Genomic DNA, 13,041 nt, shown 5'->3' with positions numbered 1-13,041 from the left:
TCAAGCCTGGTAATAGAGTAGACTATAAGTCTGATGGTAATCCAATGCCATCTCCACTGCATACTTATTAAGGTACAGTTCATTAATCAAACTGGTATAAACTAAGCTGCAGTTTCACGACTTCTCAATATACTTTTCAAACAGCTCCCCAATCACCTTGCCGCTCTTCTTGGGGATGCGCTTCTGGTCGTTTTCATAGTCGACGAAGGTGACGCCGAATCTGGTCTCGTAGCCTTCGGCCCATTCAAAGTTGCTACAAACGTTAGCAAGAAAAAAATCATTATTGACGAAAGGAAAGACACAAGCAGGGGAAAAGATAAAGCTTACTCCATCAAACTCCAGGCCATGTATCCCCTGACATTTACCTTGTCAAAGGTGTATGCGTCGGCCATGGCGCCAATGTAGTCGCGGAAGTACTGGGCGCGGAACTCGTCGTCAAGCAGCTGGTCGAGCGGCAGGTCGTTCTCGCCCTTGAGGCTGGTGCCGTTCTCGGTGACGAGGATCTTGGGGGAGCCGTACCGGTCACTGAGCCATTTCAGCAGCCTGCGAAACCCGATCGCGTACGGCCGCAGCCAGGGCGATTGCGTCACCGGGCCGATGCTGTGGCCGTGCTTGTCTTCCATGAGGATCTCCAGATTTCCCGCCACATCGTTGATGTCCGGCTCGCCCGTCTTGGCCTTGATGTAGTTCGCGCAGTAGTGGTTCATCCCGTAAAAGTCGTTGCTACCCTGCACTAGGGCTAGCTCTTCGGCAGTCCAGCGTGGCAGCCGGTCCCCGAGTTGCTTCACCATGCTGTCCGGGTACTTCCCGTGGTAGATAGGGTCCGCAAACCAGGAAATGGCAAACTCGATCTTGCGGTCACACGCTTCGCGGTCTGCAGGGTTCTCGGGATCCCATGGTTCAGTCCAATCGCCTTGAGAATTAGGTCAGAGCAATCTATCAATAGTAATAACGAGAGAAGAAAAAAGGCTTTTCATATACCGTTGAGTGTGATTCCAATCTCTCCGCCGGCCTGTGTCTTAAACTCCTCTCGGTAGATCTTGACCGCCGCCCCATGAGCCACAAGCAAATTGTGCCCGACGATCCAGCACTCGCGCGAACTGTCACCCACGGAGCTCTTGGAGCGGTCGCTGGTACGCCCGGGCGCGAAGCTGCCGGTGTTGTATCCTAGAACGCTGCTGCACCACGGTTCGTTGAAGGTGATCCAGTGCTTCACCCGTGGGCTGAGCGCCTTGAACATGATCCGGGCATAGTTGGCGTAGTCGGCCACAAACTCCTTCTGGTTAAGCATCCCCCCGTACCGCTTGTCGAGCTCATCCGGTAGGTCCCAGTGGAACAGGGTGACCATGGGAATGATCCCCGCAGCCAACAGATCGTCCACGAACCGCACATAGAACTGAAGGCCCTTCTCGTTGACCGGATCGTTGCGACCGCCAAGCGGAATCACTCGAGACCTGAATTGTTCATGTCATTATAGTCGATGATTTTTGGTTTTTCTTTTTGGGTTCTTATTTTTCAACCAAACCAGGGAAACCCACCAGGAAACCGAAAACCGATACGCCTTCGCCCCATACTGCTTCAACAACGCAATGTCCTCGTGTGTGCGGTGGTAGGAATCGCAGGCAACTGCGCCGGAACTGCCGTCGGCAATTTTGCCGGGTTTTTGGCAGAATGTGTCCCAGATGGAGGGGCCACGCCCATCCTCGTTCACGGCGCCCTCAATCTGGTAGCTGGAGGAGGAGACCGTCAGTCAGTACAAGCATCAGTGTCTTGGAGGGTCGATCGAGCAAGGAATGACAGGTGCGTACCTGGCCGTGGCAAATCCCCACAGGAAATCCGCAGGTAGAGTTGCGGTAGAAGTGCCCATCTTGGTAAAGAAAACCACCTTCTATATATGCCCGGTTTCTAGATAGGAACCTGCAAGAGTCAAAACTCAGAGACGAGTGTATTGTAGGGAAATGAACTGAGGGGCTCTAGGGTGGTGCTACATGGGCAACTAAATAAATATCATGGCGATGAGGGGTGAGCTGCAAGTCACCCCATCAGCCATAATAATCAACGAGCGACAGTTTGCAACTGGCTGAGGACCGTATTTTCCGAGTAGCACCAGACCCATTGCATCATGCTATTTCTTCCCAAACCACAATTACCCGTCTTAGCGACTCCATCTGGTGGAGAGGCTCCAGGACCCTGGATCACTGAGTGTGGGGGTGAGGGGGGAAAAGTCGTCGGGTATGCGGGCCGCCCGCCGATATCATTGAACAATACAACATTTGGAGACCATTTATACAAGGTATACTCTGTCACGATGCGAAGATATTTGCTGTAAGCACTACCACCGCCGAGGGGATATGTTCAGTAACCCTCCGTCGATACAGATATAAGAGGGGAGGAACACCGTAAAATGCAATGATGATATACGACATCTCATGAAACGTCCATTCCTTCGATCTCCTCGTCATCCACTTCATCAAGGTCATCGCCGACAATCCCCGCAAGAGCCAGACGGGACCGTTTAGAACCGGCATGTAGGCCTAGCCCATCCGAGCCCAACGCGGCCATAATCTCTAGCTCGGGGCCGGCGACGATACGCCCATCTGTGTCGACTACCTCACACAGCTCGATCAGGCTTTGACGAGCAAGGGACTTGAAGCCGTCAGTCCGCACGATGCGCCCCCAGTGTGCGAGGCAGAACTGCGCAGCGCGGCGCATCAGCCATTCTTCATTGGTCCGCGACGCTCGTTCCCAGATGATGGCAGCGTTTTCCACGTCGAGTTCGCGGCTTAGCCGGTGAACACACAGCAGACGTAACCGAGGCATGTCGTAGAGGTTGGCCATAACGAGCATGCCCGCCACGTCGGTGGTGGCGGAACAGTATTCAGGGTGGCCGGAAATGCTATCGGTGTACAAGTAGTAGAGAAACGCGCGGACGACCGAGTAGGGTTCCGGAATATGCATCCGCTTCGCGTGGTACTCGGCCATCTGCGCCGAATAAAGCCGCTTGAAGTGCGGCCATCTCAGCTGCAGAATGATTCGATGAACGTGGATGGGCGGCGAGGTCACTGCGTTGGGGGAGAGGAATTCGGGCTGAGATCGCGGGGTTGAAGAACCATCTTCCGTAGAATCTAGATCATCAGGGTCGATCGGGTCAGCGGTGATGATAAAATCTGTACCGCTACCGGATTCCGGAGGCTGGTCAAAGACCGCCAATAAGTCTGCACCTAGACCGGACACCAGGGGCGAGCCTGGTTGATTAGTGGCCTGACTGCTGGACTGGTCCAGCACAGTCGCTGACAGTTCATTGCCCAGGAGTCCGTATTTCTCCAGATCGATACACAGAATCTCGCTCATGTGGTTCTCATCACTGAAACCCGGGGTATTACCAGCAGCATTAAGATTGCATCCTAGCAACCACGCTTTCGTACCACTTGTATTGATGGTGCAGTAGTGCCATCGATACCCAAGACTGAAAATCTCCGGGCCATCCGCTAACCTCTGCCAGCGGAGGGTATCAAGGTCCAGGGAGGAAAGATTACACTGGTACGGCCGTGCCGTCTCTGATGGGGTGATGAGATCCAGGAGAGCGCCCGACGCGTAGGCTTGGAAGCGAGTACCCGATAGCAATGTCGGCATCTGAGGTCCGGACTGAAAGCTCACACAGGAGATGGCACCAGGCGCCGTCGGTCGGCGTCGAGAGAACGTGCGGACCTGTACACTCGCCGAATTTGCCGTGTAGCCACCCGATCGACTGGGGCTCTGCTGTGATGGACTGGCCGCAGCGCCTAGCCTATAAGTCATCCGATTGCGCGGCGAGGGGGAATCCACGGTACCTTGAGACGAGTTGATTCCTAGAGACGGGGAGCCCTTGAGATCTAACCACCAGAGATCTGTGGTCCGTTCCATGTCGGGGCCGAGTCCGCCAAAGATCCAGAGACGGTCTCTCCAAACCCATGCTGTGTGGTCGTACCGTGCCGCGAAGCTCCATGTTCTGGACCAGGTCCATGTTTTCAGGTCTAGATACGAGAGGTCGTCTAGAATAACGTTGTTTTCGCCAGTCACTCCGCCGATGATAAAAAGTTTATCCTGGTAGATCACAGCTGCATGGCGTGCCCTCTTCTGCGGCACCGGTCCTCGAACCTCGGGCTGGGTCCATGTGGAGGTTTTGATATCGAGAATCACGACATCCGACAAGTTCTCCCGGTGTTCATTTTCCCCGCCAAAAACAATCAATTTATTCCCTTCGTAGAACGTCGCCGTATGACCTAGAAAGAAAAGGTCCAAGATTTAGAGGTCTTGTCTTAATGATTTGGATGTAGATAGCACGACGAACCCATGCGAACACCGGGAATCGCCCCGAAATTGTCCACCAGCTCCCAACGGAGCGATTTCAGATCTAACCGAAGAACATGGTTGTACACTATCGACATAAAAACAAGAAATCGTCAGTATCGACAATCTTCCCGATTGATCAAGGGTCCCATGCACCTTCATCCGTATACTGATCAAAGCCGCCAAAAGCGTAGATCTGATCGTCGCCGCAGTACGTCACCGAGGCGTTCACCAGACACGCAGGAACCTGCCCCTGCGCCCTCTTGATGCTAGGACGATAGTCCAACCCGTTCCGCCCCCCGGCCGCTGGACTCGGCGGCATCAAGTATGTGATATCCCGGCCCTGGAGCGTCGAAGGGGAGAAGGGGGCCCGACTCGCCCCTGCGGCAGAGCCATGCGACGATGGTGGGTCTGGAGGGGAGTCGACCGCGCCCGCCACCGCCAACGGTTGCTGTTGCTGCTGTGCCGTCTGCATCAGGCCAGAAGGACCAGAAGCAGCACTGAACAGAGTCTTCCCAGTGCTCTGAACGCGCTCCTTTCGAGTGTGCGTCTAAGCCTTCTTTCCCTGTTCACATCCCGCCTGGCCCAAGGACGGCACCTGCTGTTCTGGGCAGGGTTGCTGATTAGTAATTAGGTTGCCAAGCCCCGTGATCGCCACAAATGGAAAGAGCAGCGGAGCCGCATGTCATGTGCTAGTACTAGGCCTTCCTGGGACTAGCGTCGGCGGGTACAGGCCGTACCTCCGGTAACGGTTGCCATGGGAGAAATCCAAGTATAGGAGAGGGTAAGGGATTATTTATGCCCCTCGCCTGCAGAGCTTGTCTCCTGGATTCTCCTGCTCCTTTTATGTATACAACGCTTGTTGCTTTCTGCTGTCCATCTACTGTTTTTCACAGAGTGTATCTTTGGGGATCGATCATCGATTGAGATCTCCAATACTGCGTATTCTATTCGTTTGTTGACTCCGTTGCTCGACGGAGCTGTCTGAGCAATTTGTTGAAGAAAGAGGAGAGATTTATTTGTTGGACGCTATCATGGCTACTGCATCGGTCTCGACTCCCGTTAAGAGTCACCACGGTCTCTTTTCGAAGACGGCAGGATGCCGTATCCCACTCACGCCGTCTCCTCGCACCAGGACTGCCGCGGCGGGACCTGCCAACCAGTCAAAGGACTCGCCATCCCCATTTACACCCCCTGCTCGTCAGTCGGGGGAATCAAACCGGACATCTTCGCAGTCGGTGTACGGTGGAAATTTGTCGTCATACTTCGCCAAGTCGTCAATGCCGAAGCCCAGCCGTTCTACCTACCGAGAGTCACCAAAGTCGAACATTGCGCGGATCCGCAGATCGCCCAAACACTTGGAACTGGGGGTTTCTGAGTGGACTCTGACTGGCACCGGTCCGTCGGGGACGCAGTCACCATCTGCAAAGGAACGGGTTCGGAAGGAGGTCTCGAGTCGCCCAAGATCGAACAAGACCACCGTCCGAATCGCACATAATGCCGGGGATCGCTTTATTCCCAATCGTGCGGCCAGTGAGGGCCTGGCGACAGCCGGGGCAGCCAAGCCTGAAGATAGTCAGCGCCCGAAGACGAGTGGCGGGGAGGGGTCGGCTGTGCTGGCCAGCGCTGCGAGTGCGTTCGACATTGGCGGCCGCGGGTCGGAGGATGATCTGACCGCTGCGCTGGAGAACCTGGGCCTGGACGACGAGGAGCCAACCGCTTCCTATGCCCGTCCTGCTCCCGATGCGGTGGCATACGAGTCCTCGTTGGCGGATGCTTGTGGAGTGAATCTGAACACGCGGATCCTGGCATTCAAGCCACCCCCGCCGGAGTCGTCCAAGCCCATTGATCTCCGCGCCCAGTACAACCGTCCTTTGCGCCAAAACAAGCCCTCTTCTGCTCAATTCCGGCGGCGAGTGCAGACGGCTCCCGAGCGGGTCTTGGATGCCCCTGGCCTGGTCGACGACTATTACCTCAACCTGCTGGACTGGAGTTCCGGCAACCAGGTGGCTATTGGCCTGGAACGGAACGTTTACGTTTGGTCTGCCGATTCCGGGACGGTCAGCTGCCTGTTAGAGAGCCCTGCCGACACCTATGTGAGCAGTGTCAAGTGGAGTGGCGACGGGGCGTACGTCGGCGTCGGCTTGGGAACGGGTGAGGTGCAGATCTGGGACGTCGAGGAGGGCACGAAACTGCGCAGCATGTTTGGCCACGAGTCACGGGTAGGTGTCATGGGGTGGTCGAAGCACACCTTGTCGACTGGGGCACGCAGCGGTCTCGTCTTCAACCACGATGTACGGATCGCCCAACACAAAGTGGCCGAGCTTGTCTCGCATACCTCGGAGGTCTGTGGCCTGGAGTGGCGGTCTGACGGGGCCCAGCTGGCAACGGGCGGCAATGACAACCTGGTCAACATCTGGGATGCGCGCTCTCTCAGCGCCCCCAAGTTCACCAAGACGAACCACCGCGCCGCGGTCAAAGCCCTGAGCTGGTGTCCCTGGCAACTCAACCTGCTGGCCACCGGCGGCGGCTCCTACGATCGCCACATCCACTTCTGGAACACGACCACCGGTGCGCGGACCAACAGCATCGACACGGGCTCGCAGGTCACCAGTCTCCGGTGGAGCAACCACTACCGTGAGATCGTCAGCTCGAGCGGCTTCCCGGACAACTCGCTCAGCATCTGGAGCTACCCAACCCTGGTGCGAAACGTTGAGATCCCCGCGCACGAGACCCGTGTTCTGCACAGCTCCCTGAGCCCGGACGGCCAGATCCTGGCCACCGCCGCCGCGGACGAGAGCTTAAAGTTCTGGAAGATCTTTGAACGCAAGCCGGGTACCAGCGCTTCTGCCTCTCGCGAGGGAGGTGTCGGCAGCAAGGCACAGATGACCAAGTCGATGACCATTCGGTAATTCTTTATTCATTTCAGAGACGTCGAAGTCACGTATTCTCTTCTTTCTTTTCTTTCTTTCGTTTCGGGGTTTCTTTTCGGGAGTTGGGTCATGGCGTTGGATGCACATTGGATCTTGACGGGCTTTCTTGAAGTAGGCGATTCTGTCGATTTTGGTCTCTCTGTACAAACATTACAACTTACTCTTGGGGTTTCGGGGTACTATTCTATTCTATTAATTTCCTCATCACTCGCTCTTCCTCATCACGTCTGTAGACCCGGATCTCTCTGTATCTAGTAGTGAGTGTATAGATCCGGCTAGGAACCAACGACATACAGGCTTAACACATTAATTCAAGACACAGTGAGGATAGCACTAGATCTCCAAACATTCAACAGCATTTGCCAACTACCCAGTCCTTTTACTTTCACTTTACCTGTTCTCTAGGCACCCGCTGACTCAGCACCCGGGAAGTGATGGATTTCGCCCGGGTATCGCGAACCTCCGCCTCAACACATCCGCCGCCCAGCGCTGCCCCTGCCAGTTCGATACCGAGTTCGCCGCCTCTACCCCCTTGAATACGGGTGCATACACTCCTCTAGAGCCTCATAGATTGCACGGCTTACGAGACGAGCCGGCACACGCGGCGGTTGACGGAGTTCTTGGCCCGCCAGTCCTGTCGCATATCAGCCTGCGAGGGCCGGACCTGCTTGCTGCTGCGACCGAGAGTGACGATCTGTTTCTGTTTCTGCTTCTGCTTCGACGGGTTTGAAAAGGAGTCAGCCTCTCCTTGAATAGTGTACTCTTCCTGGGTGCCCTGCTGCAGCGATTGTGATTGAGCTCTGTTCACAATGTCAAACCAGCAAGTGGTGAGTGGCTCTCCTCCCCTCCCCCCCTGGCTTATCTCCCACCCTCTCTGCCCACCCCCAGATGTCTCGTCATTTTGCCCAGCACATTTCCTCAGTATTCCACCAGGACAGATTCCACAGATTCCATCTTCTCGTGTCTTGGACCAGGCTCATCTCTTAGGGAACCGTCTTCGACCGCGTGATCCAAGAGGTCTGCGATGCCTCCGAGGTGGACTTTGAAGAGAGCGGCGTCGACCAGCAAACGCTCCTAGACTTGCGTAAGGTCAGTGCACTTCACCCTTTCTTCCTCTGCCTCTGTCTCTCTCCTCCTTCTCTGATTCCTGTCTCTTTTCCGCTTTTTGTCTGTCTTGGAGCCCTGTCTGTTCTGGCTGTCTGGCTGTTGGACTGTGCGGGGCCCGAGATTCTGCGGGAGACGACGGGGGGAAGCGCCGCTTTTGAGGCATTTTATACCCAAGCACAAACCTCCTTATGCCGCCGCCCGTACTTATCCGCTAGTCCCTACACTACTTTTATATCTCTGTCTATCTATCTGTCTATCTGTCTATCTGTCTGTCTGTCTGTCTGTCTGTCTGTCTGTCTGTCTTTCTATACTGACTGACTCTCGCAGAGCTGGCAGAAGAAACTCTCCTCCCTCGGCGTCGCACACTTCCCCTGGGATCCGGCCCCTCAGCCCGCCGCTGCCCAGACTCCGAACCCCATCCTGCCGCCCACCGTCCCCTCCAACGCACCTCGACCGGCTCCCTCGCCGCAGATTCAACAACCCCAACGCCATGTTCCTCCCCAGCAACTACCTCAGTCAATGCCGGGTGGCATCCCTCCCATGCAGGCGGCTCCATACCCCCTCGGCCAGCAGCAGCAGCCGCCGCGTATCAAGACCGAGGCTGGAGTTGGAGTGAGTGGTCCCCCCGGCTACCCCAACATGGGTGGCACCCCGATGATGCCGGGTGTTCCGCCTAACCCACAGTCCGCCCGCGACCGCGCGGCGAGCATGTTACAACAGCGGTACGGCGCCGCCGCGGCCAACTCGGTGAACCAGCTACAGTCGCAGTCACAGGGGTCTCTGGCCATGCCGGGTCAACCGCGTCCTCCCCACCTGCAACACGTCAACGGACAAATGCAAATGCCCAAGTCCGAACCGGGATATCGACCGTCGATCGGCCATACCCAAACCGACGGGCCTGGTGATGACGACGACGACGACGACGACGGAACCGACGCGTACACCAAGTGGAAGGCGGAGGTGGCGCGCCGCCGCGAGGCCGCCGCCCAGCAGAATGGTGAAGGCGATCGGCTGCTGCGCGACCAGCTGCAACAACGCATGCTCCAGATGGAGGGTAACGGCCTGATGCTGCCTCTGAGCGAACACACGCGCCGACCGGCCGGCCGACCGGCAGCTGGCCCCCTCGGAACTACCATCACCAGCACCCCCGGGCAATTCGACGGGGTAGACGACGAGGAGGACGAGCGGGTCGAGAACGACGAGGACGCGATCAACTCGGACCTGGACGATCCGGACGACCTGGTCGCGGACGAGCACGATGGCGACGACGCCGTGGGACAGGTGATGCTCTGCACGTATGACAAGGTGCAGCGCGTCAAGAACAAGTGGAAATGTACGCTCAAGGATGGCATATTGACCACCGGCGGAAAGGAGTAAGCTCATCTCTCTCTCTTGCAATTATATTGATGTTCATCAACATGCTGACTTTCAAAGGTACGTTTTTCACAAGGGACAGGGCGAATTCGAGTGGTAGACTCTTCTCATCCCTGCCGCATTACATTTGTATTTTCTGCGATAGCCACAGGGCGAATTATTCTATATGCAAACCAAAAAAGGTTCATGACAGATTGAGAATGAAAAGAAAGATCTCAGATAAGAAGCAAGGGCCCCCCCCCCGGTATTTTGTTCTGGTTATGGCTTTCATGTATATGTACTTGCTTTACCAAAATCAATCCCCTTGAATAATAAGTAAAGTGTAATAAGAATCTAATATGTACAAACGCCAACTTTTTTTTTTTCCTTGTAAGACTGCGCGTCAAGAAAACCCGGATTTCCAACTCGAAGCAAGTCGAAGCAGACATATAAGCAAGACATATCAAGACAAAAAAAAGGAGAAGACTAGTGATTATCGGGATCTATTCAAACCATGCACCCGACTCCAGCCGTCATTAATCATAGCCCAAAAAAAAAAGAAAAAAAGAAACAAGAATAAAGGTAAAGCAGAAGGAAGTTATACGCTAGAGAAGTCCCTCTTCACCAATTCCCGGGAGGCCCGCCCCCGCGACATTGATGTTCTGCCCCTGCATGACTCCGCCGCCGAGGTTGAGGTTCCGGCCCGCGGCAAGCTGGAGATCCGGATTACACGGCGGCGAATGTGACTTGTGGTACTTGAGCCCATTGAGGTTCTTGTACCGCTTGCCGCAGACTTCGCAGCGGTAGGGCTTCTCTTTCTCCATGCCCATTGTGCCGGGGTAGGGGGCCGAGGTCTCTGGGTTGACGATCGAGAAGGTGCCGTCGGCATTGTCGTGTAGTTGCTGGTTATTATGGCCGTGCTGAGATGTTAGAAGAGCGTATAGATAGATATTGCACATTGTAGAAATATAGTGGGACTTACTGCTTTGTGGTATTTGAGACCGTTTTGGTTCTTGTAGGCCTTTTCGCAGCCGATGACCGGACAGCGGAAAGGCTTCGGCTCCTCGTTTGGCAGTAGGGCGGTGGTGTCTGGCACGCCGGCTAGGAGTTGCTGTTCGCGGATGCGTCGGGCAATCTCGCTGTTGGGGCCGTATTGAGCACCGCTGAGTTTGAAGTGGGCGTTGGGCGAGCCGAAGCCGCCCGTCGGGCTGAAGAGGCGCTTGGCCGGCTCGTCGATGCACAGGTCGACCATGTCGTTGCCCAAGCCGGGGGTCGCGAACCGAGGCCCACCACCGCCAAATTGCGAGCCCGGGTTCTGCAGGAGGGCCGGGTTCTGCATGGTCAGATCGCCAAACCCGCCGAGCATGCTCTCATCCAGCTCGGCGGGGGTGCCCGGGGCCGAGCTGTTGGGGGTTCCCTGGAACTGCGAAGCGGTCTGCAGCGGGTTGGCCATGAGGGTCGGGGTGTTGACCGACGAGACCGTCGGGTTGTTCTGCAGTGGGGGCAGCGGGCGCGTCGATGCCACGGGCGTGCCAGGCTGCGAGCCCTTGAAGTTTTGGTGGCCCGGCATCATGGTCAGGTTCAGTTGCGGGACGCGCTGGCTCGGGGTGCCGAAGGCGCCCGGGGTGGTATCGCGCGATGACTGGGAGGGAAAGAGTTGCGCAGACGATGGGTCCATGTCACCCATGGGCTCATCGAGCTCCATGTCGTCGATGGCGTCCAGATCGGAGTGCTGCTGCGAGACATGGTTCGGACCCACTTTACGCTGCATGTCGAGCGCGCGGTCGGGTTGAAGGTTTCGATTTGCACCACCAGCCTGTTGGCTCTGATGTTGCGAGATGGCGGCGGCGGCCAGCGCCGCGCGGGCGTCGGCCTGGCTAGGCCGGTGCCCCTGGTGCGGCGACTTGGTCGCATGGGCTTCTTCGTAATGCTGGAGGAGATCATGCAGAGTGGGCAAGGTGACGCCGCAGCAGGAAAAATCGCGCATGAAATTCGCTTCTAGCTTGGGCAGGTACGAGGAGGAGTGGAAGGAGGGTGATTGAAAGGCGAAGGGCGAAGTGCCAGTCATGATAATGCTGCGGGACGTTAAATTTTCTCTCTCACGATAGGCTTGATCGGTGGTGAAACTCACTCGTCACGAATCCAGCTGCCGACGGAAATGCCACCCCAGCTCATCCCCCCGACGAGACTCCCCGCCAGGGATTCTCGGCGCTGTTTGTCGCGGTTCGAGCCCGAGACCGAGATGGGCTTTGTGCCGTTCCCCCACTGGGCCGTCGCTGCACTGATGGAGTCCTTGCGAGGTGGCGGAGCCTTGAACATGCTGAGACCAATGCCATTTGGATGAGAGACGCTACCTGCCCGTTCGCCAGGACCAGCTCGCTGCAAGGCAGAGGTGAGGTTGGAGGCCTGTTGGCCTGGTGGCGAGACCGAGGTGTTGCGGGTGGAAAGGTCGATGGGAGTGGCCGAGCTCGTCATCGTGCTAGGAAAGAGAGGAAAGTCGTAGATCCCGTCGTGATCGTCGTCGTGGTCGTGGTCGTGGTCGTGGTCGTGGTCGTTATTTCTACCTAAATGCTGGCTGGAGAACCAACCCTTGTCCGGTCTCTGCGAGGGCACACCAAACCCGATGGTGGGAGGAGTGGTAACGGGGGTCGGATCCCTCGTGGAGGCGCGGTCACGGTCGCTGACGAGCGTCGGGGAGTAGTGGAGGGGAGGAGTCGGACTTGGAGATGCCGTCGAGTCAAGCATGAAGAACAGAAGGGAGGAGAGGAAGTGTGAAGGACGAAGTGCACCCTCGGATGATGTCCCGCTTGGGCCTTGGGACGCTGCGGAACCTGTAACGGATCCGGACTAGGTGGCGGGACGTTACCAGAATGACAGGCCAGAAGACAGAGCGAAGGGGAGGGGAGGGCGAAAGGGAGGGAGACAACAATTAGGCAGTAGGGATGGACGGTGGTCAGAGAGGATCTCAAGGGTAGAGGCGAGAGTGTAACGCACACAACACACGAGGCAACGATGGCCTGGCGGCGTGTTTGGAGATGTGAAAATAATAATAATACCTGGAGGGCTGGAGGGCTGGAGGGCAACTGGCGGGCGACCGATCGATAAGTACTGGTAGGAGTAAGGTACTAGGCAGTACCGGTAACTTACAGTACGGGTAGTAAGTACAGTACCTAGTATATAATACGGTGTTGGTAATACGTCTGGTTGAACCAGGAATTGAGTGTCTGGGAGTGGTCACGGTCAGTCGTCAGATGGACCCACTGCGGGCAGCCGCTTTAGCAGATGAGTACTAAGTGAGTCTGACTACCTAGGTAGTAGT

The 13,041-nt window shown here is 56.4% G+C and overlaps 5 protein-coding genes across 5 annotated transcripts; 2 read left to right on the top strand and 3 right to left on the bottom strand.

The window, feature by feature from the left end:
• Window positions 1-114: 114 nt before the first annotated feature.
• ASPZODRAFT_68694 (hypothetical protein) lies at window positions 115-1,867 on the bottom strand (the record flags this gene model as incomplete). Its single annotated transcript, XM_022729528.1, has 5 exons — window positions 115-253; window positions 328-913; window positions 982-1,454; window positions 1,539-1,730; window positions 1,809-1,867. 5 exons carry the CDS (start codon window positions 1,865-1,867, stop codon window positions 115-117), a joined length of 1,449 nt encoding a protein of 482 aa, XP_022580125.1.
• Window positions 1,868-1,952: 85 nt separating this feature from the next.
• Window positions 1,953-4,901, bottom strand: ASPZODRAFT_133469 (hypothetical protein). The gene is made up of 3 exons (XM_022723275.1): window positions 4,486-4,901; window positions 4,331-4,417; window positions 1,953-4,262 (listed from the first exon to the last, which is right to left on the bottom strand). Exons 1-3 carry the CDS (start codon window positions 4,802-4,804, stop codon window positions 2,428-2,430), a joined length of 2,241 nt encoding a protein of 746 aa, XP_022580124.1. The 5' UTR covers window positions 4,805-4,901; the 3' UTR covers window positions 1,953-2,427.
• A 462-nt stretch (window positions 4,902-5,363) lies between these two features.
• ASPZODRAFT_68817 (hypothetical protein) lies at window positions 5,364-7,241 on the top strand (the record flags this gene model as incomplete). The annotated part of the gene is made up of 1 exon (XM_022729538.1): window positions 5,364-7,241. The coding sequence occupies one exon, from the start codon at window positions 5,364-5,366 to the stop codon at window positions 7,239-7,241; it is 1,878 nt and encodes a 625-aa protein (XP_022580123.1).
• An 830-nt stretch (window positions 7,242-8,071) lies between these two features.
• Window positions 8,072-9,843, top strand: ASPZODRAFT_152651 (hypothetical protein; the record flags this gene model as incomplete). Its single annotated transcript, XM_022725875.1, has 4 exons — window positions 8,072-8,089; window positions 8,250-8,351; window positions 8,697-9,742; window positions 9,804-9,843. 4 exons carry the CDS (start codon window positions 8,072-8,074, stop codon window positions 9,841-9,843), a joined length of 1,206 nt encoding a protein of 401 aa, XP_022580122.1.
• A 164-nt stretch (window positions 9,844-10,007) lies between these two features.
• On the bottom strand, window positions 10,008-12,800 carry ASPZODRAFT_118598 (hypothetical protein). Its single transcript, XM_022721199.1, has 3 exons — window positions 11,854-12,800; window positions 10,705-11,797; window positions 10,008-10,642 (listed from the first exon to the last, which is right to left on the bottom strand). The coding sequence occupies exons 1-3, from the start codon at window positions 12,465-12,467 to the stop codon at window positions 10,328-10,330; spliced, it is 2,022 nt and encodes a 673-aa protein (XP_022580121.1). The 5' UTR covers window positions 12,468-12,800; the 3' UTR covers window positions 10,008-10,327.
• Window positions 12,801-13,041: the final 241 nt, after the last annotated feature.

This window comes from Penicilliopsis zonata (genome assembly GCF_001890105.1).
Source record: "Penicilliopsis zonata CBS 506.65 unplaced genomic scaffold ASPZOscaffold_10, whole genome shotgun sequence".
In the NCBI taxonomy this organism is placed as follows: Eukaryota; Fungi; Ascomycota; class Eurotiomycetes; order Eurotiales; family Aspergillaceae; genus Penicilliopsis; species Penicilliopsis zonata.
Note: the sequence above shows the minus strand (reverse complement) of the source record. Positions and strands in the feature narration are given on the sequence as shown.